General features: G+C 41.0%; 3 protein-coding genes and 1 long non-coding RNA gene across 5 annotated transcripts; 3 read left to right on the top strand and 1 right to left on the bottom strand.

Annotated features, from left to right (window-relative positions):
* Nucleotides 1-558: 558 nt before the first annotated feature.
* hoxa13 (homeobox A13) lies at nucleotides 559-1,969 on the top strand. Its single transcript, NM_001139564.1, has 2 exons — nucleotides 559-1,259; nucleotides 1,692-1,969. The coding sequence occupies exons 1-2, from the start codon at nucleotides 590-592 to the stop codon at nucleotides 1,937-1,939; spliced, it is 918 nt and encodes a 305-aa protein (NP_001133036.1). The 5' UTR covers nucleotides 559-589; the 3' UTR covers nucleotides 1,940-1,969.
* A 6,391-nt stretch (nucleotides 1,970-8,360) lies between these two features.
* Nucleotides 8,361-11,561, bottom strand: LOC106588851 (uncharacterized). Its single transcript, XR_001324722.2, has 2 exons — nucleotides 11,187-11,561; nucleotides 8,361-8,790 (listed from the first exon to the last, which is right to left on the bottom strand). It is a non-coding gene; the product is annotated as an uncharacterized lncRNA (long non-coding RNA).
* Nucleotides 11,562-14,709: 3,148 nt separating this feature from the next.
* hoxa11ab (homeobox protein HoxA11ab) lies at nucleotides 14,710-16,912 on the top strand. Its single transcript, NM_001139565.1, is given in 2 exon segments — nucleotides 14,710-15,509; nucleotides 16,346-16,912. Coding segments are annotated over 2 exon segments (876 nt in total). The 5' UTR covers nucleotides 14,710-14,866; the 3' UTR covers nucleotides 16,579-16,912.
* Nucleotides 16,913-18,990: 2,078 nt separating this feature from the next.
* On the top strand, nucleotides 18,991-25,159 carry hoxa10ab (homeobox protein HoxA10ab). Of its 2 annotated transcripts, XM_014178301.2 has the most exons (4): nucleotides 18,991-19,261; nucleotides 20,922-21,115; nucleotides 22,233-23,264; nucleotides 24,155-25,159. In XM_014178301.2, the coding sequence occupies exons 3-4, from the start codon at nucleotides 22,376-22,378 to the stop codon at nucleotides 24,427-24,429; spliced, it is 1,164 nt and encodes a 387-aa protein (XP_014033776.1). In that variant the 5' UTR covers nucleotides 18,991-19,261; nucleotides 20,922-21,115; nucleotides 22,233-22,375; the 3' UTR covers nucleotides 24,430-25,159.
* The last annotated feature ends 293 nt before the right edge of the window (nucleotides 25,160-25,452 follow it).

Here is a 25,452-nt window from a genome sequence, read left to right as displayed (position 1 = left end):
ATTAATATAGGCCCACCATGTACAAAATAATCAGCAATGACATTGTGTCATAGACATGTTTACACGGACTGCCTTTATGTGCGTAAAAGCAACGTGAATGGATGTATTTAAGTTGGTGAGTCACCGCAGTCTTTTGAAACCGTCTGGACTACTAGGTCCTTTTTATTTAGCTTTCCAATGATAAAATAAAAACCCTTTTCCAACCAATTTAGGTTTGATGTGTAACCGTATATAGGAGTGATATTTATATATATATGAGTGATATATATATATATATATTTTATTTTTATTTTTATTTACTCACGAAACCCTCTCGTTTTGAGCGGCAAAAAGACAAGCCAAATCCCTTGATAGGTACGGTCATCTTACAAAGCCGCATTTTTTCTACATTTAATTATCTGCACTGGGAGATATTTATCGTCCTCTTTGCATAGCCTATCACGTGGCCCCTTCTTGGCCAATAGAGGCGCGACCTTGGTGCACCCGGGCGCGTCAGAGTCGCTTACTCTCTCGGAATCAGTATCTCCTTTTTTCAGCCTCTATGCTTTTTTAAAAAAGAGCCAGAAGCCTCAATGCTGGATGTCGTGCTATGACAACGTCACTGCTCTTCCGTCCTCGCTGGGTCGACCCGTCGGTGATGTTCCTCTACGACAACGGCGGCGGTTCCGATGAAGTGAGCAAGAACATGGACGCTGGCGGTGGTGGTTTTGCGGGAGGCAACTTTGCGGCGAACCAATGCAGGAACCTGATGGCGCACCCCGCGTCCCTCGCTCCGAGCACGGCATACTCGTCAAGCGACGTCCCAACCTCGGGAATGGGCGAGCCATCCAAGCAGTGCAGCCCTTGCTCGGCTGTGCAAAGCTCCTCCAGCGCGTCCCTGCCCTATGGATACTTCGGTAGCGGCTACTATCCGTGCAGAATGTCGCACCACAGTAGCATAAAGTCGTGCGGCACGCAGCCCCCCTCTGCGTACGGGGAGAAGTACATGGACACATCCGCTTCGGGCGATGACTTCAACTCCAGGGCCAAGGAGTTCGCCTTCTATCCGAGCTATGCCTCGGTCCCATACCAGCCCGTACCCAGTTACCTGGACGTGCCAGTTGTACCAACTATGAGCGGGCCAGCAGAACACAGGCACGAGCCCCTGCTGCCCATGGAGAGCTACCAGCCGTGGGCTCTAACTAACGGCTGGAACGGGCAGGTCTACTGCACCAAGGAGCAGCCTCAGCTCGGACACATGTGGAAATCCTCCATACCAGGTACAACATAGGTAGAGAGCCCTCAGGTTTTACGCAATAAACCAGAACGACTTTTCATTGTGTTTGTTTTTGCTTAATCCACAACAAAATGTTAGAAACGATGTGTTTTCTGTAAAACGTTATAACGCGTGTTTGTAAATTCGTTTATCAGAATACACTCTTAGAAAAAAGGGTTCCAAAAGGGTCATTCGGCTGTCCCCATAGGAGAACCCTTTTTGGTTCCTGGTAGAACCCCTTTGGGTTCCATGTATAACCTTCTGTGGAAAGGGTTCTACGTGCAACCCAAAGGGGTTCTATCTGGAACCAAAAACGGTTCTTCGAAGGCTTCTCCTATAGGGACAGCCGAAGAACCCCTTTATGTTTTAGATGTAACCTTTTTTGTGTATGGCTTGTGAACGGCTTACTAAATCCATTTCCGTTTTGCTCCACCAGACGCGGTGTCTCCTGTAGGAGGGGACCTGAGCTCCTTCCGACGTGGAAGAAAGAAGCGCGTGCCATACACCAAGGTGCAACTGAAGGAACTTGAGCGCGAGTACGCGGCCAATAAATTCATAACGAAAGACAAACGAAGGAGGATATCGGCCCAGACGAACCTGTCCGAGCGACAGGTCACTATCTGGTTTCAGAACAGACGCGTAAAGGAGAAGAAGGTGGTCGTCAAAGTGAAGAGCATCAGCTAGTTCTGACTGACATACAACAATGGGATGGGAATAACACACACACACACACACACACACACACACACACACACACACACACACACACACACACACACACACACACACACACACACACACACACACACAATATGCTATTCACGCTTTTTGATTGGAACAATTTAATCCTTATTTCCCACCGAACATGGTTCACAAATGTACTCTGCCAAATGCATGCCGGGACCTTTATGGAACGAAAATGTAGAAAACTCTGGACCTTCCATTTTCCTCCATGGTGTAAAATATTGTTTTCGGTGAATGGAGCCCAAAGCAAGGAGAAAGTTAGGGCCGTATAATTTTTGCAACTGGCATGCAATAACCTCAGGAAAACAGACACTCTAACTTCACCGTGTGGAGAAAAAAACCCATTTGGAAATCCCCAGGAAGTGACGGCATTTAGGATTATAGCTTCCACGGTTAAATATTAATCCGTTCCATTTCCCCTTCAACACTCCACTAAACACGTGCATCTTAATTTAAAGTTTAGCTTCTTCAAACGGTTCTCATGCTCTTACTCATAACGAATTCAAGGTGCAATCCCGCTTGTAATGCATACATAGTTGTCTGGGAAATGTGTGCCCATGTGAACCATATGTCTTTTATATTGTGTGTGTATTCATGTGGTTGTATATAAAGGTAAACTATACAGACAAAAATATAATATGTCAAGGCTATCTGTGTCTGTTAAATATGTAAAAGTATTGACACAAAAATCTGTCCCAATAAAACCCGGACATTGTTGAATCATACATATCCACGACCTCTGATTTGAACATCAGTCCAGTATATTACACAGATGGTTTAATTTTTGGTGTGACATTTTGAATGTCAGTCGTGATATTTTGTCATACCTATTGAAATGTGAAAGGATTTGTCATGAATTGGTTGAAGATATTCTGAGATTCAGAAGCAGTGTGAGAGGCTCAATGATCAGTGTGTTGGCCCAGTGTGTTGGCCCAGTGTGTTGGCCCAGTGTGTTGGCCTGTTTACCGTGTGTGAGGAACATGTCTGTCCGGCGTATGATTTTATGCTTGAATGCGGAAGATCCGGGTTTGTCCAGACTGTGTAGAACTACTCTGGGCTCTATCCATTTCGACGTTAATTCCAGGTGTCGCCTGAGTGCGAAGGTATTACGAAGTGTCTGAATCTACCTGTTGAGTGCATCGAAAATGTCTCACTCAAGCAAATAATGGAAGTGTTATTGTGTGTATGTGAATTATTATAAGGCCTATATCGCCATCTAGTGATGAGATTGTCTCAAGCACTACAGGTACCTATTAGTGGAGACTTGCATCTGAATAGGCCAAGTCTACTAGGCTACTTCAAGTAGTCTTACTACCACAGTCTGATAATAATAATAACAACAACAATAATAATAATATTAGGCCTATATGCGACATTTACATGATAAGGTTGTGGAAATATTTAGGAACAATACAAACATTAGCCTATTTGAAACGATAAGGCTACTTGCTCCAACAACTCTTTGTTTGGCCTATAGTGTTTCCTGTAGACATCAGTTATGTGTACGTTCAGTTATTTTCGATTATTTACATTCACTTACATGGTCTTGTTATTTAAAACATTTCCATAAGCATTCTTACTTATCATCACGTCGTGATAAGATGAATAGAATCTTTAGTCGGATGCACGTTGCCTCAGCCACAGCTAAAATATCACCACTGGTCACAGATTTCAACTATTTAAAAATTGCTTCCATATAAACGCTTCAGCGTCACAGAGGTATCAAATTTGGGGTTTTGAAAATGAGTAGAGCAATGTGCTGCAGATAATATCCATGCGGCGTTTATTGTTGTTTTCGATTTCCTTGAGGTCTTGCAATTAGCTTTGGTTTTTAAATGTATTTTCAATCATTTCTTCAATCATTTCGTCATCCCAAGGACAATGCATACATGAATATGTTTACCATTTTGGCATTTCTTAATCCCCAATTATGTGACTGATCATATTTTGTTATAACTGGTGACCGTCTCGCTATCATGTCTGCTGATAATAACAGGACTACAGTATCAGTGAGGTAACTTGATGCACAAGGCCATGAATGCAATACCATTTCAGCTCTCACTTTTTAATTTTAATGGAAAACAAACTAGCATATAGATTTGGGTTCTTAAAGCTAACTGTTTCAGTGTAGGCTGATTACATGCACATCTGTAGTATGTCATGTAGGCCTACAGCCCTTGAATGTGACATCGAGAGAAAAAGTGGGCCTCAGCATTTTGATTCGCTAATGCTGCAGTATTCCACCCCACCAGCCGTAGCAGTACAACTATTAGCCTATACGATTGTGACTAATAAGGGGTTTAAATGGATCATTTCAAAAATATCAATTTCTTAAATACAATTTTGGCTTGACCATACTCTGGTGACTGATAAAGATCATCATTTCTACCGTGTTGCCTACCACTTATGGTTATATTACTGTATTAGTGACATCATATCCGTTTAGTCTCTGTGCACTAGGTTTAGGCCTGTATCATAAATATATACTATTGCACAGCTCACTGGGCAAAAACTGGTTAAATCAACGTTGTTTCCACGTCATTTCAACAAAAAAACGTAAATGTGATGATGTTGAATCAACATGGAACAATTATATAATTTGAAAAAAGTCATCAACATAAGGGAATTTCGTATTTTTGTCACCCAGCTTTTAACCTGAATCCAATGACATGGTACAATGTTTTGGTGATTTCACGTTGAATTCACGTTAGTTCATAACTTATTCCAAATGTAAATCATAACTAGACGTCGAAGTGACGTCTGTGCCCAGTGGGAGACCATTCTGCAAATATAAAAAAACAACGCTGACATGAAACTAGCAAAGCAAACAAACACATGGTGATTATAGAAGGGAAGAGGTTTGCACTTACAGATGCCAAAAGCTCCTTGTTTTTATCGTCGTGATTGCAGGCTATGCACATTTACTACAAGCATTTCATGATCAAATAGAAAAAAATGAATCCTGTGGTCACTGAATTCAGCCAAAAAATATAAACACCTAGAAAAAAAGTGAATGAAAAATGTTTTTACAAGATGTACTAAAATTTCTCCCACGAATCACACTGTGCCAAGTGTGGCTACATATTTCAATTTCATTGAGGTAAGTTATGTTTGTTTTATGAATAAATATGCTGAGTGTAGGCTATGTCGCATTGCACATACAATGCGTTTAACGCATGAACCAGCAAAGTAAACCATAAAGCCTGTACAGGGAAACATACCAACATATTCGATGTTTTCTCCCTGTAAGAGTTTGTACTATCCATATTTTGTAAAGATATTGATTCCGTTGCTGCGGGAGAGTAGGCTTTAACAGAAAATGTATATGCTTAAAGAAAATGTAAGCATTTAAGAAAAGCCATGTCATAGGGCGTAGGGAAATAAAGACAACGTAGCCTACTCTACACATTATTGTAAGCTACCTGTAGCCTTGCCTTTTGCTATTCTGAATCAGTGGACATGCATGCATCACAAGTGTGAGTCCACTGATTCAGAATAGCAAAAGGCAAGGCTACAGGTAGCTTACAATAATGTGTAGAGTAGGCTACGTTGTCTAGCCACCTCTCATTCGGAATCACACATGCATTTGGATTAGAACCGTCTCGTCCTTATATTTTTGCTGGTTCAAAAAGTTGTTTCTATGATGACAACGATTAAACATCGTTGTAGATTTTATTTGTCATAGTCTATAGGCCTAGTCAAGGCAATACTAATGGGTTATCACATCAAAATGGTGTAACTAAATCTAACCCAAATGAGGCTATAAGCTTAAGGCCGCAAGTGCTCGAAATAAGTTGTTTATACTTGTATTTAATTGTGTATTAGGCTAATAGTAATACATTAATAAAATATGGTTTATGGTTGATAATAAATTATGATTTTTTGTTTATTAAAAATTTTTTTAATTGGTAACAAGCTATGTAATAATAACTGTTTAAACAATGATGAGCAAAACATCAATCAATGTGTTGTCCAAAATTCATAAAGAATTATAATGTAAAAATATGCTAATATATAAAGACATTTAACGTCTTAGTTTGTCAATTATTATTTATTAGACATTACACTATTCCTCTTTCTGATAAATTGAAGTCAGGATCAAGAATGCCTCAGCTGAGAGCACAGTCTGCGTGCGCTTTACACGGTTCAGACGCAAACACACGTGAACGTGCACACATCCCAGGGAGAGAAATATTCAAACTGTGGCAGGCGGCCAGAGCAGAGCAGAGCTGGACTGGATTCCATATTTGACACACTCCCAGTGCTCACTGCAGCATTGTTGGAGTTTTGCTGCCACCCAAAGGCAAAACCAGGAATGACAGCTTCTGCAAATAATCCATGGAGCAATTCAATTTGGCATTCCCTGTTGCGTAAAATGAATTAAATGGGTTGAGAGAGCTTCACATTACTCACTGTCTTGCTTGATTCACGCTTAGCGGCAAATGGGCAACGTGAAGTAAGAAGTACATGGTCGTCTGTAAATCTTTTTTGCTGCGTTATCAAATCAACCTGACGTGTTTAAAGGCTATATCATTTCACTATACATTTTCCATTTCATATCTGCACTAAAAATTGTTGCCTTCTTCCATGGAGTACGACTTTTTTAATCCGTTTTAACGGCTGTTGGTGTCTATTCACACAAAACAAAAACATACATTTTTGTAAGCTTTCAAACATGATTAATTAAATAGAAATCCACATGAATAGACTATATGTAGGCCTATTGTATTAAGCGAATAGTTGTCTGCTGGAGGAGCAGCCTATACTCTCACACTGAGCCTCGCTCTCCGCAGTTTGTCAGGCGGGGAGGAGATGAGTAAAGGCCGGGGCTAATGGTGTGCTCTTTACTTTGACCTTCACTGTCTACCTGGGTAATGGAGACTATGGCGAGGGCTGTAATCTTCAAATGGCAATACCCGAGATATACCGATGGCGTTTTCCATATGCCTTGCCTGCTTGCCAGAATAGCGCATACAGTTGTGCCTTAACCCGGTCGACAACGTGGGATACTCCGTTTTAAAAGCAGTCAACTTTAGGCTGGTAGACACCGTGGGATACCGGTGTTTTAACAACAGTTAAGCAGAGGATCTTGCCCGAGACTATGTTCACCACGCCTCTGTAGGCTGCGCTCATGCCCTGGCCTATTCATTTACTAATTTGTGTAAGCGGTGGTATTTTATCCTCTGCCCATATAAATCCGTAGGTCTATGCTCAATTTCCACGAGGAAGGTCTATGGACACCAATACATGATTTTGTAGTCCTCTCCAAAATTAACCTTGTGTGCGCGCAAAGGAGTCAGGCTGTGTAGTCTATTCTTTAAAAATGTGTAATTAGGTCTTACTTACACACTTTGTTAGTCATTTGTGTCTTAATTACATGATGCTATTGTTCTCCACTTTGTATTGACTGAATATAGGTAGCCTATTCATTCGTTTTCTTGGGCATTTTGCTTTGTTGTCGATGGAATTCTTTGTTATTTTGAACAGCAACACAGATCATATAAACTAAAGAATAATCTGACCCTACGTATCATTATAGACCCATGCGGTTCGTTTTCGTTTCATACCAATCCCTACATAATTTCTTCCCGTATTTATTTATACTCTGAACTCTAAAACATGATATTATTTTATGCTATGCTATACTTAGTTTCATATTTAGTAGTCTAGTTGAACACATTGAGTTGTATGTTAGCTAGACTATATTCTCTGTTACTATTCTAGCCTAAAAGAATATCACGCAGAACATAGGCCTACAAGCAAGTCATACACACGCCATTTTTTTATTTTGTTACTCAGATATAGGGTGAACTTAGAATCGGAGAGAATTAGCGTATGTATGATTTAAGGCCTGTTTGTAGGCCTATGTTCGGCGTGATATTTATTTCAACTATAATAATAACGGAGAATGTAGCCTAGCTAAAATACAGCTCAATGTGTTCAACTAGGCTACTAAACATGAAATAAAAAAAGGCTACAGTGGAGACATAATCTAGCTTTTGATTGAGCTAAATGTCGAATTGACCCAAGGAACAGTGCACGCGTATACATTGTTGTCACACCTCTATATGGTCAATTCATTTTACTATCCCATTTTTTTATTTCACCAGTGAATAATGTAATAGAATAATCACAAGTGACGTCCATATGAGAAAATCAAGTTCAAACGCAAGAGATGCGTCGACAAAAAGCAGGCCTGTTTTTGTTGCTTCTGTCGTCGTCAGAGAAAACTCTGAATGGGCAAATTTGGATATGCATAGGTTGCTGCCATTAGTGGGTCTACTTTACCCTATTTTAGACTACATGCCCAAACTGCTGTGAATCCTATAGAAGGCTATAGAATGGAGAGAAAAATACGCAGTTTTGTTTCACAATTTATTAAGCTATAGCCATTGCAACATTATTTACATAGGCTAAGCCAAAGGTCCATGGCGAGATTTTTTTAAATGTAGCTTTTGCCTTGTGAAGTTATTTGCTCGCCAATTTTGAGCTAAATCGACAATGATTATAACCCATATTCCAACACAAGGTTAGTTCGGTTCTTGCGGTTGTCCACTCTCCATCGCTGATGTCATTTTACATGTTTTGTGGCACTCTGTCCATGGGAGTTCGATGAGAGACTGATATCAGTCGTATCCCTTGAATTGACCCAAGAGATAGTACGGCTAAAGCCACGTCCTCCCATTGACCATGGAGTTGAATCGTGTTCCCACTAGTCGAGGTTTGTCCTTGTGTGGTCCCTCCTCTGTCCCTCTGTCGTCGCCATCGCCCTCTCCCAACATTTCTGTGACCTGTGGATAAATCAACAGTTCTTTACTGATTTAAATAAAGTTCACGCCTCCTGGTATCTTCGTGTTTGTTAATTCGTATTGAAGTACATGCCAGGGCTTTTTGCTCAAGTTTCATATGAATATATCTGTGTAGTAGTAATCGCCCTCCTTGACGCCCTCTTCGCTTATAGTCATAGACTTGATAACGGCCTACAACTCAACAGCCAATATGGGATATAAGTTAAAAAACACCTATATTTTTTTTTCTTCTAATCTGGGCATGAGATAATCGTAAACTACATTTGAGTTCTACTTTTTACGAATCAACATATGGAAAGGAAGCACATGTTTGTATGGAAATCCAGAGCAGTCACGTTAATGGTAAAGGCGATGTGTTTTGTGTTGAGGCTGTGCGTAATTGAGTAGCACCTATATACAAAATAAAAAAAGGTCGAATACTGTTCATTAACTGTTAAGTTTCAAGTTGTAATGTCACGTGCACAAGTACAGTGAAATGCCTTTCTTGCAAGCTCCAAACCTTTTATCAATATCAATATAGCACTAAAATAACATAACCTAGAACAAAAACACACGATCAATACAAATAAGAAATAAAAAGAACACGATAACGTAAGAAGCTTTATAGAGGGTCAGTTCCAATACCATATGAACAATGTGCAGGGATACTGGAGTGAGAGAGGTGGATATGTATCGGGGTAAGGTGACTAGGCATCAGGATATACCATAAACAGAGAAGCAGCAACGTGTATTAGGATTTTATTTTTGCACTTTCTCTATGCACACTCACGGGACTCTACTCACTCACGCACCCTGACACTCCACACACACATAATATGCTCACACATTTATACGGACTCTACACAGAGATATTCTGGGTTGGGGTTAGAATGAATGTTATTGTAACGTGAGAATGGGTTGATGAGATAGATACATTATGCATATAGCCCCATTGGAGGAGCGTATTCGAGGTTTACTTTGAACATGTAAATAATCATTCAACTGCAATTGCTGAATATGTATAGGACATTACCAACGTTTTTCTTTGAAAACAGTGGACTTTACGCCTAATGCAAGGTCAATTTAAGTAGCCTGCGCCATTTTGTTTCCCTTTCATCGACTCTAAGCTGAACAAATAAACGGTACACAAAACATGGTACACACCACTTTCTGAATGGTAAAATCGCACTTTGATCAACAACAAAAGTTAATGATTGTCAACCTCTAACTTGCTATTATTGTGTAGGCTATCAATAATCCTTGAGCTTTAGTAGTACGTTTAAATTTGTAAGTCGCTCTGGATAAGAGCGTCTGCTAAATGACGTAAATGTAAAATGTAAATGTAATTGAACAACAAAGACAGAAACAGTGTAAAATGTAGGGACATTTTAAAGACATATCCTCGGACAGCAAAGATTGAATTGTTTCTTCATGTAAAAAGATTTGTGCCATGTGTGCCATATTTGTCAAAGGAAACGACACCAATACTGCAAAGTATCTAATATTGACTTAGATATGTCTAAAGTTAGTGTTTGGTCTTTCTCTTTAATAATGCTTGCTCTGGCAGTCCTTTCACCTTTATTACCACCAGTGGGACTATATAAATGCCTATTCATATCCCTTTGTTGAGAACAGATCTAGTGAAGTGAATATTTTACTGTGCGTAAAGTGCATTGTTTAATGTAGCAAATGGAGAAGACTATAATCAATGTGTTCTTGATCATTACAATTCTCTGAAGTAATATCAAGTTTCCTACTAATCTCAGTGTAAACTTACTGGTGTCTAGGGCTCTACTGAAAACTACACCAAAACATCTGCTATTCCAAAGTCTAGGACGCAGTCCACGAAAGTTAAGTTCATTTTTAGACCTCACTTCACACATGCAGACGTCGATCGGTCTGGTAACCTAAAGCCACCTTCTCCTTTCCTTAACTCACAGAGTTGCTGCCAGGAGCTGAAAATGCATTTATAATCAGGGAAACTTCATCCGGGGCATACCGTGCCCTTAAATGGCGTCTGCAGTCCTCACTTTAAGGGCCTACCCCGTGGGCGGTGACCCTGTCCCTCCCCCGAACTTGAAGTCGACCGCACAGACAAAGCTATGGCGTGGGGGGCTTTTACGCAGAAATGCCGTCTCGTTTTTTGGCCACGGAAGAAAAGCCACAATAACTAAAGAGGGATGTCGTAGGGTCGACATGAATCAAGTGTGTTATGAAGCGTCTTCCTCGAACATAAAAACTGTTTACATGAAATGTTGAAACTTAAATGTCTATCTATTTCTTGTTTCTGACTTTAGCTAACTATTTAAAAAACCGGGGTCAGTATAGACATTGTTTACATTGACAAAAAAGTGTTTGCAGCTCATTTCAATTTTGATAAGAGTAAGTTAGAATCTTACCTGTTTAGGTTTAGAATGTCTATTTTTTTTATTTGTCGCTGGACGACTTTGGCTCCTTAGTCCGTGTAGGTGGCAACTTCCTAACACGCCTGGTCGGTTTGATGGTGTCTGGCGGAGATGGAAAAATAGGAGCTAAGGCACTATAAAAACTCAGGTCTGTGCAGAGCAGCCCCTGGTTTTCCTGGGCACCCTGTGCTCAATTACGGCTTAGCACAAGTCGTAGAATGTGTCTGGTTTGACGAAGAGGCGGAGCGTGTGGTCGCGACGGCACGGTGTTTGTTTGTGTCCCCATAATTATTTAACGTGACGATGCATGGACGGATAATCAGGGATATTCTAATGCTTCTCGTTTTTTATATTTTGGAAGAGGGGTTTAGCTCATACTTACCGTTGCTTTGTACATGTTATGCTTTCGAAGTCGTATTACATTAGGCCTACATGTGTCATGTTGGCGCGTCCTGAAGCTCCGTGTGTGTGGAGGGAAAGGCAGAGTAGATTTGGGTAAAGCGCTGCGGGACAAGGAGAGAGTCCCCGCGGTCCTAATCCGTCCTCTAGTCGCTCGTTCACAGAACATTGGAGTCAGATTCCACAGTCTCACAAGGCACAACACACCACTGTGGTCCTTCACACTGTTGTTGTGCTTTAGAAATAAACGCATAACACGCAGGGAGACTGATATCTTAGCTATCCTATAGTCAAGACAAGAGGATAATGCTATACTCTTAGGATTGTAATGAAAAGGTATCATCAAATAACACACTCCAAAAGGATACATCTAAATAGATGTTGTTTTTTATTTCAATGCGACAACTTAATTGTATAATATACTTTATTTGGTTGTTAATGATTCATATGCATATGTGTTTTCATTCTATTTAACGGTTGCAAAATGGGTAGGCCTACAACACTCGTGAGGAAAATGCACTTTATTGTATTTTGTGTAATTATGAGATAGAGCGGTGGCCTTTTTTAATGTTTAAGCATTAACCTTTTTTGACTAGTGTTCCACCTTTGGTTAGATTGTCTATACATCACGTGTTAATGATGAAGTAAGTGTTTACACAACATGGTCTTTAGAACGAATAATGGTTTCGAAAATAAGTATTGCCCATAGGCCTACGGATTCCATGAAAATTGTTTAAACCTTTCTCGGGAAATTGGGTTTAAACGAGGATAATATCTGGAGAAATCATTAAAAACAAAAAGTTGATTCAACATCAATGCATTCCACAATAGTGGCAGTTGTAGTGTGTTGGCGTTCTAACCAAGAATTCCAATATTGTCTGGACCGCTGAAGGGGGCTCAGTCGGTAAAACCGAATTGTATTATATTTCACAATGTCTTGTAGATCATAGAGAAATGTTTATTTACTCAATGCATAGAAATATCTGTGCGTGAAACGGGAAGATACGCATTGTGCGATCTGTGTGTATTAATATTCTTAGCCTTACTTATACGCGGTGAGAGCTATATTCGTATAGGCCTATCATTCACAAGTGATGGAGTTCAAGCTGAAAACAATCTAACTGTGTAGTAGAAGCCTAATTGTGTAACCTAACTAGTAATGAACTAAAATTTGTATAATATGTATGATTCAACAAATGTCCATTTCCAATTAGGCCTTTTATTGGTCTAGCTCTGGGTTTTTCCAAATATCCAGACAGACACCCACAATCGCACATTTCTCTCTATCTATTTACATACTTCCTGCGTTCCAATATGAAGTAAGCCTACTGATCCAGTGGTTCCTTGGTTATTGCTGTCGTAAACAATATTGTGCAATATTGGCAACTTTTTAAATACCGTTTACAAAACGTCCGTTTTTTTTTAGGTGGCAAAAGTGAGATGATCTAGGGGTTTGGATTATTGTAAAAACCAAGCGTCGATATGAGCTATGTCTGTTGGTGTTGTATACGTGCTGCACAGCCTAAAATGTCTGTTTGGTAGCCGCGCCGTCGACACCTGCATGGAGACAGGGCCAAACATGAAGGCTTACTTCAACATGACCCTGATTGACAAATGTTGCCGTGAAGCCAAACGGTCATGATATAATGTTGTAAAGTATGAGCACACACCTGTGAGAAACATCAAACATAACAAGAAAATAATATTTTAGTTGGTGTTTTTGCAACTGGGGCGGCAGGTAGACTAGTGGTTAGAGCGTTGGGCCAGTAACCGAAAGGTTGCTAGATCAAATCCCCGAGCTGACAAGGTAAAAGTCTATTGTTCTGCCCCTGAACAAGGCAGTTAACCCACTGTTCCCCGGTAGGCCGTCATTGCAAATAAGAATGTGTTCTTAACTGACTTGCCTGGTAAAAATCATATTCAGTAGTATTGGATAGATAATGACTTTATTATCCCCATGGGAAAATGTTGGTTGCGGCTCTGTGCATACATAAAATCACATAAAGATAGACAAGGAAATATACAGTTAGAAAAAGTGCAATTCATGAGCGATGAGTGATTGTCTGTACACTACTCACTGGGCACAGATGTCAGTTCAACGCGCGATTTACATATGGTTGTGTTGTCAACGTGAATTCAACGCATAATGAGCAAAAACAATTCACCATGTCATTGGATTTAGGTTAAAATTTGGGTGTAAAAAAATCGAAATGCCCTTACCTTGATGACTTTTGGCAAATCCAATTAGTTTTCCACGTCATCACATATATTTTTGGGGGTTGAAATGATGTGGAAAAAACGTTGATTCAAACAGTTTTGCTCAGTGGGTATACACAACAAAACACCATGTCAACTACAATGTTAGCTGTAGGCCAGCCCGCAGGTCCCACTGGTCGTTTTCAACATTCAGGAGCCTTACTGTCGCTGGGACAAAGGATTGCTTGGTACTATTTCTTTATGCCCTGGTGGCCTGTATCGTCTCCCTGAGGGGAGTAGCTCAAACTCCTGGTAAAGAGGACGTCTGTGGTCCATCAGTACATTTCGGGCTTCTGTGAGGGCTCTGATATCATAAATGACCTCCACACCTATTGATTGAAATGCTAGTCCTTTGGTCAAGTCCAGAGGATACAGATATTACACGTGTTGGCACGCCTCAAATGCATAAGGTTTTTACCAAAGACGACATCAAACCCTCAGGAATACCATAAAGCTTACAAGACGCATGGATTCAACGAGCCCTCCAGATTAAATGTCGAAATGCACATAGCATCTTTAAAATTGATATTGAATCAGGTTAATCCTTCGATAGCAATATGTCACTTCTCTACATTTTAACAACCAATGCAATTATATTTTTTTCTCTGACTTGCAGCATATAAGGGAATTAATTTTAGACCGACATAGCGATAAACCACCAATGTCAAGCTTCAGGACAACTTGCAGTCTGTCCTTCACTCAAACTCACACTCATTCACTGAATAACTCCTCGTGCTCGCGCACGCGCGTTCACACTGACTCGCACACACTCACACACCCTCTCTCATTGCGCACACACACACACGCTCTCATACACGCGAAAGCTGTCAATTTCTGCCGCTGGTCACGTGACCCACGCCTCCCTGGAATGGATGTAGATTGCTCTCCACGTCAGCCTACGTCTAAAAATTTCTGCCTCGCGGACCTGCTTCAAAGAGGCAAGAGCCAAGGCGCTCCAGAGCCATGTAAAGGGCGGCTATAGAGGCATGACCCACATAGAGTAGTAGAGTGAAGGAGTGATGGATTTTGACGAGCGGGTCCCCGTCGGTTCGAACATGTATTTGCCCAGTTGCACCTACTACGTCTCGGCGGGGGCAGACTTCTCCGGTCTACCCTCGTTTTTGTCCCAGACCCCGTCTACTCGGCCCATGACATACTCGTACTCCTCTAACCTGCCTCAGGTCCAGCCCGTGAGAGAGGTGACGTTCAGGGACTATGCCGCCATTGACGCGTCCGGTAAATGGTCACACCGGGGGAACCTTCCCCAGTGCTACCCCACCACGGAGGACATGGTACATCGGGACTGTCTGTCCTCGCAGCCCACCATGGGGGAAATGTTTGCCAAGAACAACCCTACCGCCGCTGCTGCGTATCACCACCACTCCGGCGCGGGCTGTGCAGTGTCCAATTTCTACGGGAACGTTGGCAGAAATGGGGTGCTGCCCCAAGCCTTCGACCAGTTTTTCGACACAGCGTACGCCAACGCCTCAGAAACTCCGTCGTCTAACGACTACTCAGGGGACAAAACGGCCACCAAGCAGACAAGCTCCGCCGCAGAACACGCGCCATCGTGCCGGGAAACGGAGGGGAAGGAGCCGCGCGAAGATACCAGCAGCCCGGAGTCCTCTTCCGGCAACAATGAGGAGAAATCGAGCAGCAGCAGTACGTATTAAGTCAGCACCCTGGTTATGAGAGAAAGTTTGCAATCTAGCGCGCTGCAGTTAAATTTTTTATATGCTGTTTTATAAGCGTATAAGGTTTATATAGGGCCTGTAGATTTCCCCCAACAAAACTTTGTTATAAACTACAGGATCACGTGCTTTGAATTGAAATTGGCTGTGAAAGACATCAGGGCTAGTGATTTTTCTAAACATTCCCTAAAGTATATAAAAAAAGCACGTAGTTATGACTGTGAATTGTAATGTAGCCTTAACACTCCTGGTCGAACATTCATCTTTTGAATCATAAATGTAGCCTAATTTCACGGGTTTCTTGGCGTTAAAATAGCACTCGCGTGTAATGAGGGTGGTGCCTCTGGTTTAGAGGTTAGCACATTGGAGCTCGTGCCCTAAAGCAATCAGGCAGACTGTGTTTTACACTAGTATGATGTTAGTTACTAATGTGAGAAATCACGACGCTGATCAAATATCATCTATTGATGTGTTATTACTGTTTATATTATTTTTAAATTAATTGCATTTTGTCTATACATACTATAGTCTTACATGCATGCTGCAAACTGCAAACTGTCAATGATCATGTATCAGTGTTCATTCCTATCCAGAACACTGCATATGCTATTTCATGCTTTCATATTGTAATTTAAATCACTGCATAATTAAGTTGTAGCAATATTTTCTTTGGATTGATTTGGCCAATGCGTAATTATAGTCTACCTAAAAGCCTATATAACCTTGCTTATAAATCCTATAACGTAGTCATGGATGATTTGAGATATTTCGATTTTTTTATATGACCGACATTTTCTTCTCTTCTAGATGGACAGAGGACTCGTAAAAAAAGATGTCCTTATACAAAATATCAGATCCGGGAACTGGAGCGGGAGTTCTTTTTCAGTGTGTATATCAACAAAGAGAAGAGACTGCAGCTCTCTCGTATGCTGAACCTCACCGACCGCCAAGTGAAAATCTGGTTTCAGAACCGAAGAATGAAGGAAAAGAAATTAAACAGAGACAGATTACAGTATTACACCACGAACCCGCTGCTTTAGGAGTGACTTGTCATATGCGTTTACAGACTTATTGACTCGCTGTGGTCTCTTTCCCCTGACATATGTGTCAGCAACAACAACACAACAACAGCAATGGCTGTAGCTGCAACACGATGCTCAACTGTTCATTTCAAGTTCGTGGACAGGCAGCAGAATCTCTCCTGATTTCAACCCGTTTGAGAATGAGCATGATTTAACTGACACACTGACGGCATTTTGGCCATCAGACTTTGTTTCAAAAAATATTTCTGCGGATGTTGTCCTCACCAAGACTATGAACTCTTTCTTGTGTATCCTAATATTATTGTGACACAGTCGCCTTCATTTTCTTCTCACAAGGCGGACAGCCTTATCAGTCTACCAATGACTGACCGAGGTGATTAAAAAAAAACATTAAAAAGCCTCTTGTAAATTAAGTTTTCGGTTTTTAAGATCGTACAAGTGGTGACGTGGTAGGCCTATAGGTTTCCTGTGACAGTGAATATGTGATGTTGTGCATTTAATAATGGAGGCTAGGACTTTGGTGTGACCAAATAATGAGACTTGGGAGGGTGAGATTGTAAAGCGTCTTTTTTTGTACGGTTATTTATTTTGTAGCCACTAATTTCCTAAAGAATACCAACTGCAAAGCTTTATCAGTAAAATGATAGGGATTCTGTGTTAAATTGTGTTGACCCCAAACCGTGACTAAGTCATTCTACCATTGTAATAGTTTCAAAACAACACATGTAATCTGGCTGTTTATATTTTGTGTACTTGATTACCACACCCAATTTGGATTTGAATTTGATGTTACTGCACGGAAAGCCCACAATGAGAAGAATGTTAACCCCATACAGACAGAACCAGATATAAGCTTGTTTAACCTCATTGCTGTAGCAGCCTATAGTCGAATTGTTGCCTTGCGACATGCGTGTAGATAACACAGGTAACGGACGCAACAAGGCCGCAGTCTTTTGATAACCAGATTGAGAAAATATGCATCCAGGTTTTGTTCAAATAGGACGAAATCTTTTTTCCATTATTCACAGGTCTTCATGTTTTTCATTGAAGTAACATGAATGTTAAATGCGTTTAGAATATACTGTCAGGGACATAATCTTGGATCAACTGCTTGTTATGTCCGACACATTCTGTATTATCCTATATTTCCAAATTAAAAATGAAAATATTATTGAAGGAATGTACAAATGTGACTGGTTATTGTACTCAGACTCGAAACCGTTTTGAAAGCTGTTATTTCCGCACACTTTACCTTCGCATAGGCCTTTTACGCACAACTCAAAACATTTTACGCACAAAAATAAGACAATAAAATATAATTTTGAATTGTTCAACCTGTTTTGTTAATTCATAATTGATAGATTAAACATCCAACATTTGGTAAGTATATTTAAGAGTAATTTACTAGAATTTGAAACCTTATTCGTGTGAACTATATTTATGTGAGAGATTTATTGATTAATACCATTATTTCATCAAGCTACCAAGATTACTTATTTATCGTAAACGTTGATTTGCACATACATGTTAGGCTACTAATTAGTTAGACTTATATTTCTTATTTGTGTGAGGTTCTATTTTGTCATGACTTTTGCTCATTGCAATTTTATAGGGTGACATGCACGCTTCCCACTATAGTCAAAAACTGGTTGAATCAACGTTGTTTCCACGTAATTTCAACCAATACAATCAATGTGATTACGTTGAATCAACGTGCAAAACGGATTGGATTTGCAAAAAGTCATACATTTAAGGGATTTCTTCCCCACCCAACTTTTAAAGTAAATCCAATGACTGGGAAATTGTTGGTTGACTTTACGTTGAATTCACGTTTGTTGACAACTCAACCAAATTTAAATCAAAACTAGACGAACTGATGTATGTGCCCAGTGGGTTATCGCTCAATGGAGTTCATTCATTGGCTTTGAACTTTGAATATTTTTGTCTCAGTTACCCACAACGCTGTGGTAAACAAGCCTAATACAGTCTCCATATGCATCTAATTTTAATTCACATACTTCTGACTTGTCTCTCACAGATAAGATTAGAACCACCCCTTCTTCCACAACATCCTCCTAAGTGAGAACCGCCATATTTGCTGTTATTATGACTCTGTTTATGAGTGCCAGCCGCAGCGCAATGGCGTTCATATATGACAGTCAAATGGGCCATTAACGCAGGGAGAGAGAGGCTGAAGTTTATGGTTGCCTCTCTCCGCCATAGTCCGGCCTAGCCTTGCCTGGCTCATCCTTTATGGCGAGCTGGAATTCCGTCCCTAATTACTAGACATCCTCCCCGTTGCCGCAGCAACGCGACCATAAAACCTGTCTGAGAGTCTGGAGCATTTGTACAATTGGAGTGCAGTGCAATAAACCGTCTGAGACCCAAGGTTATTCACTCTCTTACCAAGGAGACGAGAGCGACGATTGAGGAGAGGACGGATAAGAAAAGCCTCTGCTCACTGGCTACTTCGACTTCATTTGAGAGTGCATTTCCCCCATTGCAGGTTGTCCTCCTTGGATCGGAGTAGTGGCCATGGCCTGGTGCACATTCGCAGACGCTTCCTCCTGCCACCGGGCGGCGCTGTTGAGATCAAAGTCATTGCCGTGGATCTTTTCATCTGCAAGAAGAACCCAGCGTAATAAACCTTCAAGATTCTCGAGGGAAACTTGAAACGCAGGTAAATTCTCGAACAAAGCCCTTGCATAGCCTCATATTCTGTGAGATTACTTGCTTTTCCCGTAAGTCGATTATTTCAACAGTTTTATTATGCCCTGCTGTATTTAAATATTTATTTAATTTAGCTGTTTTGATAATTCGGTTGCACATGTCAATTTGGTGGTCAGCATTAGAGAATGATTGGCAGTAGAATTGTTGAGGGCCTAGCTAAGATATGAAATGTAGTAACCTAATAATGCAACACATCTGTGTGATGCTGTGTGCTCTGCTCATTTTGTTGGACTTGTATATTTTATATGTAGGCCAAGAGCATGGCTCAAAATATCTTGTAAAATCTCTGCCCAAAATATCCAGCACACAGGCCTAGTTTAATATATCGATGTTATTTACAGGCTGAAAGTATTCTTTCTCAATCAGGGACAGATGGAATTAATGTCTTATCTGAAGTTTTTCATTATTAAATATTCAGTCAGTGGGTGTTAAATATATATATATATATATATATATATATATATATATATATATATATATATATATATATATATATATATATATATATATATATATATATATATATAGAGAGATATATAATTCATGATTTTTCTGATGACCTGGAACTAATGTACGCCCTCTTAAATCACAAAAATCACCTATGAAGTCACTACTCTCACTCAAAGCTTGGCTTTTTGGAATCAATCTGCCTTTGGTGTCCTTCCAGAATGCATTACACTCTGGGCGGTGCCAAAGTATAAGTGATGTGATTGGGAAAGTATTTGATTGTGAAACGCCAGGAACGTGTGTCCCTTTCCTTCCTGTTATAGAAAGCTAAAGAGAGGGGGAGAGATTCGGTATCAGTCCAAGAGGCGAGGGGGGTTCTCCATGGCTGTTGCATGCGCGTGGACTCCCGTCTCCTACTCCTTTGTTTCTCGTGAAAAATAAATACTTCCGCCGGATGTAATAAAACTCCGCATTATTGTTCATAACTGCACACGCGACGAACATGATCCGTTCGAAACGGCCTCCCCGGCCACCATTATATGAGGTTGATCAAAGACATTGGCCAGAGTAAACTGTTTTGGTGGAAATGATAGCTGGACAGCTGTGAAATGAAGATTTAGTAGCCACAATTAAGCTAATAACTGTAACACGGAGATATAACTGATAGGCTACAAGTCAATACAGGAGCGTGGGGTGTGTGCTGACGTTTCCGAGCTGCATGTGCACAGCATTAATTATTGTCAACATTGAGTGTTGAATTTCCAATGGCTGATACCTCATAAGATCATAGGATATTTTTTGCTGATGGTGTTTTTGCTGATGTGTCTGGTAGTTTAGTTCACACATCATGTTATGCTAAGTTTACTCACTGTTCATTTTATAGAACAGGCAAAGAAATGTTTAGCGCACGGCATTTGTCCCTGGTGTATAGTCAACCCCAGTTATGCATCATATAAACATGTTCATTCCTTATACTTTAGAATTGAATAAACTAATAACAGTTTCACATCTATGTTTAATTGTGAGACATATTATATTAGATTTTTCCTGAGAGTTGAATTTGAAATAATTTGTGAACCTGTATAATGATGTAGAAATGGGCATCTAATGGGCATGCTGTTTAAACATGTTAATGTAGAATTCTATTTCCATTTTGCCTTCAGATGGACACCACAGGGTGAAAACCGAGGCGGAAGGCCACAAGCCACCTGGCCCTGGTAATGGTCAAAGCTGTCTGATATTAACTTCAACCTGGCGATGGAGAGAAGGCGCAGCTCACCATGGACGCAACAAAATGGAGGGATACCAATTGTGTCCCTATAATACCCCTAAAAGGGAAAGGGAATAACCTGAGCAAGTACGTAAACATGGTTATTGAAACCCCCAAAGCATAAATGTGGCCTTAAAGGTATAACCCACAGCGATGTTATGCACGTGTGGTGAGTTGTGTGAATAATACATGTATTGATAGGACATGGCACACCTTTTTATATTTTGATAAAATCCTAGTAATGAACATCTGCAGTAGTTTTCATTTTACAATGCCTTTAGGCTATAACACGCTTTTACACATGGTAATCACACACAATTTACATCAGCTGGCTTATGTCCTCATGCTTCGATGCTAAATGTACAATTATTTACAATTAATCAGACACCCAAAATAATCTAGTGCTGCTATTTAAGTCAGGAATACACAGTCTCCTTTGATATCACCATATTTATATATATATATATGAAATAAATGTAAAGCAACAACTGCTTTGAACACCGATACAGTTGCCGTGCGTGAAGCTTATGATCTTCCTGGTAATTAGGCCTACCTCCTTTATCAGTGTTTTATTTCTGTAAAATCCATTGACTTGTCAATGAATTAGACCCACGCAGTGATCTCTTTTATTAAAGCACTGTAAAGGAAAGTGTCGTTTTATTTTCTTCTTTACGCCTTGTTTACTATACCTGTTTGAACCTGGGAACCTTAATGTTGCCTTACAGTTGTCACCTACAGTTGGTGAAGATTGTTGAAAATGTATGCGCGTGGAAAGGTTTAGGCCTTTATTGGGCCTGTTGTTGCGTCTGTTTCTTATTTGAAACTAAAATGGTTTCCATTTTGTCTTCTTCTGTGAGATGTATGCATATGGAATGTATTAACTATAGAGGCATAGGGAGCAATAGGGAGCCATATAGGGCTTATAGCAAACGAATATTTGATAATAATTATTTTATGTTATGCACAGTTCAAACGGATAGGGGTTCAGACAAACTTCTCTTAATGCTGCAAACCAAATTGATAGTCGATAGGTATGCTGCACAACTTCCCTATGCGCATGCATGGGCGTGCATATACCTCTTCTTTATTTTCGAATGTTTGCATTCTGCACATAGAGCCTCGCCCCTCCGGCGTTATGGTGGTGCATTAAAGCAAGGTGAGAGATACCCACTGATTGCTGTGCTGTCTCCTTTATCTGCTTCAGACCCATGATGGATATGGCCCCGGTTGCTACGTGGCTCTGGAATGGGAGGGGCTCTGCGTATCCGAGCGTTCCTATTGGCTCCAGAGTCTGCACGGTGGAGAGGGGGGTACCTCTAATCATATCCAGCATGTTTTGCACAAGAAATGTCAACCAGAAAGGGCTATCTTCTCCCCTCGCCAAAATACACCACAATAATGGCATGCTCGGACAGCCCCGCAGGAAACGCGTTTTTTGTGGATTCTCTGATCAGCGGTCGGACGGAGGGTGGAGGGGGACACTACTACCCGGGCAGCGGCGTGTGTCTGCCCCATAACGCCGCATCAGAGGTGTCTTACGGGCTACAGAACTGTGGATACTTCCCAGGTATAGGCAAGCGGAGCGACGCAGGTCCCCAAAACATGATGTCTGCCGCGTCAGGCGCGTATATGTCAGGCATGGAGATGTGGATGGACGCGCAGAGGTCGTGCCGAATGGATCAGCAACAAACTGTGGGTCCCCAGGTCGCGCCCTGCTCGTTCCCGCCGAGTATTAAGGAGGAGAGCGCGTACTGTCTCTACGAGCCGCAGAAGTGCCCCAAAGCCTCGACCGCCGAAGACCTGACATACTCCAGGCTAACCACGACAGGCTCAGGTTCAGGCTCGTGCACAGTCACCGACGGCGGTGGTGGTGGGGGTACTGTACCAGTGCCTGGCTACTTCCGCTTGTCTCAGATGCACGCACACTCTCATAAAGTTTACCACGGCGCCCAATCGAACCCCTCTCATTCTCACTTTGGCCTACACCCCCCTGCACAGACTCGCTTCCACAGCCCGACCCCCCCACCGTCCTCAGCCTTAGCCTGCTCAGCCACGGCGGCTTACAAGAGAAGAGACACCGAGGAGGCTCTGTCTTCCGGTACCGCGTCCCAGCCCCAGCAGACGCACGCCCCACTGGGGGACGAGGAGGCACGAGCGTCCTCCGACGCGGAACCTTCATCTCCCGAGGAAGCTGAAGAGGAGCTTGAGAAGGAGAAGCCAGCGAAAACACCTAAAGGTGAGCTGAGGTCATTGAAAGGTGTGGTCACTCACTCACTCTGCCACGGTTGGTTTTATAGCGTGCTGTATAGTAAAGCAGGTATGGGGATGCGTAAAAAGGTTATATGGTAACACCTGCGGAGAGACTGATTTCGTCTTTTGCATTCTGAGGTCATTCAGGTGTTTGTTTTTATTTAGTGATTATATATGGTTTATGTGGTCTTGCCGTAACCCAAAGGCTAAATGTTTTGTCATTGGCATTAGCAGAGGAGACACCACGCTTTAGTTGAGAGAATTTCGCTGCCTAAAAGTCAAGCTGGTGTTAAAGTTTTGAAAGAATAACAGAAGTAAACCAGTAAAAATGCTGTGGTAAAAAAAAAAAAACTTGTATTATTAAAAATAAATGCAATTACTTGCTTAGGCTTAGGCTACTGCAGGTTTATTTAACATTTTAGGACTTTGTTTCTTTGGACAAAAAATGACTTGACTGCCGCCCAATATAGGCCTAACAACCCATAAACAAATAGGCTACTAAAACCGTTTTTATTTTGGGGCGGTGATATTTGTTCTTGTTATAGTAGATCTAGAATGATAGAAAATGTTATACATTTCAGATTTGTTTTTGTTATTGTTAGCAAATGTTTCAAGTTCAAGCAAAGTACACAAGGCCGTTGAACCTTCCTTATGAAAAGGCCTATATCAAACCATTGACTTGCACAAAACACACACACACACACACACACACACACACACACACACACACACACACACACACACACACACACACACACACACACACACACACACACACACACACACACACACACACACGCACGCACACGCACACACACACAACCTATCTTACATACATAGTTGATAGCCTAAAAGCATGTATACCATTTTCTTTAGGAGACACAGAAAGCGAATGCACGGCCAACTGGCTAACAGCAAAAAGCGGACGGAAGAAACGTTGCCCATACACCAAGCACCAAACACTGGAGCTCGAGAAGGAGTTCCTCTACAACATGTACCTGACTCGCGAGCGTCGCCTAGAGATCAGTAGGAGCGTGCACCTGACGGACAGGCAGGTCAAAATATGGTTCCAGAATCGCAGAATGAAACTGAAGAAAATGACCCGGGAAAACAGGATTCGGGAGCTCACGTCAAATTTTGGTTTCTCGTGATAACTTCGAATGTTTTCAATAAGCTTTGTATTGAACTAGCTTTAGTTCTAATGCAAGATGTAAAGGGCACATCTTTAGTAGGCCTACATACAAACCTAGTCTTTGCATCGTCCTATATAAGCTAGTGGTAAAACGTGAATGTTTTTGGGTTGTCTCTTTTTCTTAATATTTTGTTAATTGTTCGTTGATTCGGTTCTGTTGCTGTCACTTGTTGGGATAGGTGTCTTGAGTAAAACAATGGAAGGAATTTGCTTTGGGTCGTATAGGATTGTAGCCTACCAATACTTAAAAATATATATATGTTTGTTGTAGATACAAATATAGATCACAATTGAGATGTACGTTTATATTGCATATATGTGGGGAGTTTCCTTTACATTTATACTGCATGAAACAACATGATTCAAATCCATCTTTTCCTGCATTTTGCAATGTGGATCACATTAAAATGTAAGGCCTATGTATCCACAGTAAGGGAAGAAGATGAGTCGCCCTGTCAACGTATTCTTCCGATGTAAAGTATATATTATGATGAGCTGATTGTAAGTGTACATAGAACAACATATATTTGATCCACTTTAGGATAATATTGTTGTGTAGACTCGAACTAAGGGAAATGTAGGCTACATGAGCAGTCCACATTGTGAAATAGTTTTTATTGTGTATATCATTATGTACATATGAGGTTGTGTTTTCGTGTATTGCGTAATAAATGATCAGTTCACATAAACTGGATTAGTATGTTTTTTGATGTCCTTGTTCATAACTCTGTTCTTCTCGCTCATTCTTTGTCTGTAAAGAGAATAGGCATTTTGTACAGGCCAGTTGAGGTTGTAAGTGCACTTTGGGTTGCTTGTGCATTGCTTGGCTTTTGTCTTCAGAACTGTTTTTAGGATCCATGGAGTAGCTCTCGGAAACGATTTAGATATGACACCAGTCATTATGTCTAGGCGGTATAGGCATATAACACTGCAAGCCTAACCGGCTTCAGTAGAGTTTTATGACTGGCTCGTATATAGCGAT

The sequence above is a fragment of the Salmo salar genome, chromosome ssa27 (assembly GCF_905237065.1).
Source record: "Salmo salar chromosome ssa27, Ssal_v3.1, whole genome shotgun sequence".
NCBI lineage: Eukaryota > Metazoa > Chordata > Actinopteri > Salmoniformes > Salmonidae > Salmo > Salmo salar.
The sequence above is the reverse complement of the archived record's forward strand: the minus strand, read 5'-3'. Positions and strand labels throughout refer to the sequence as shown.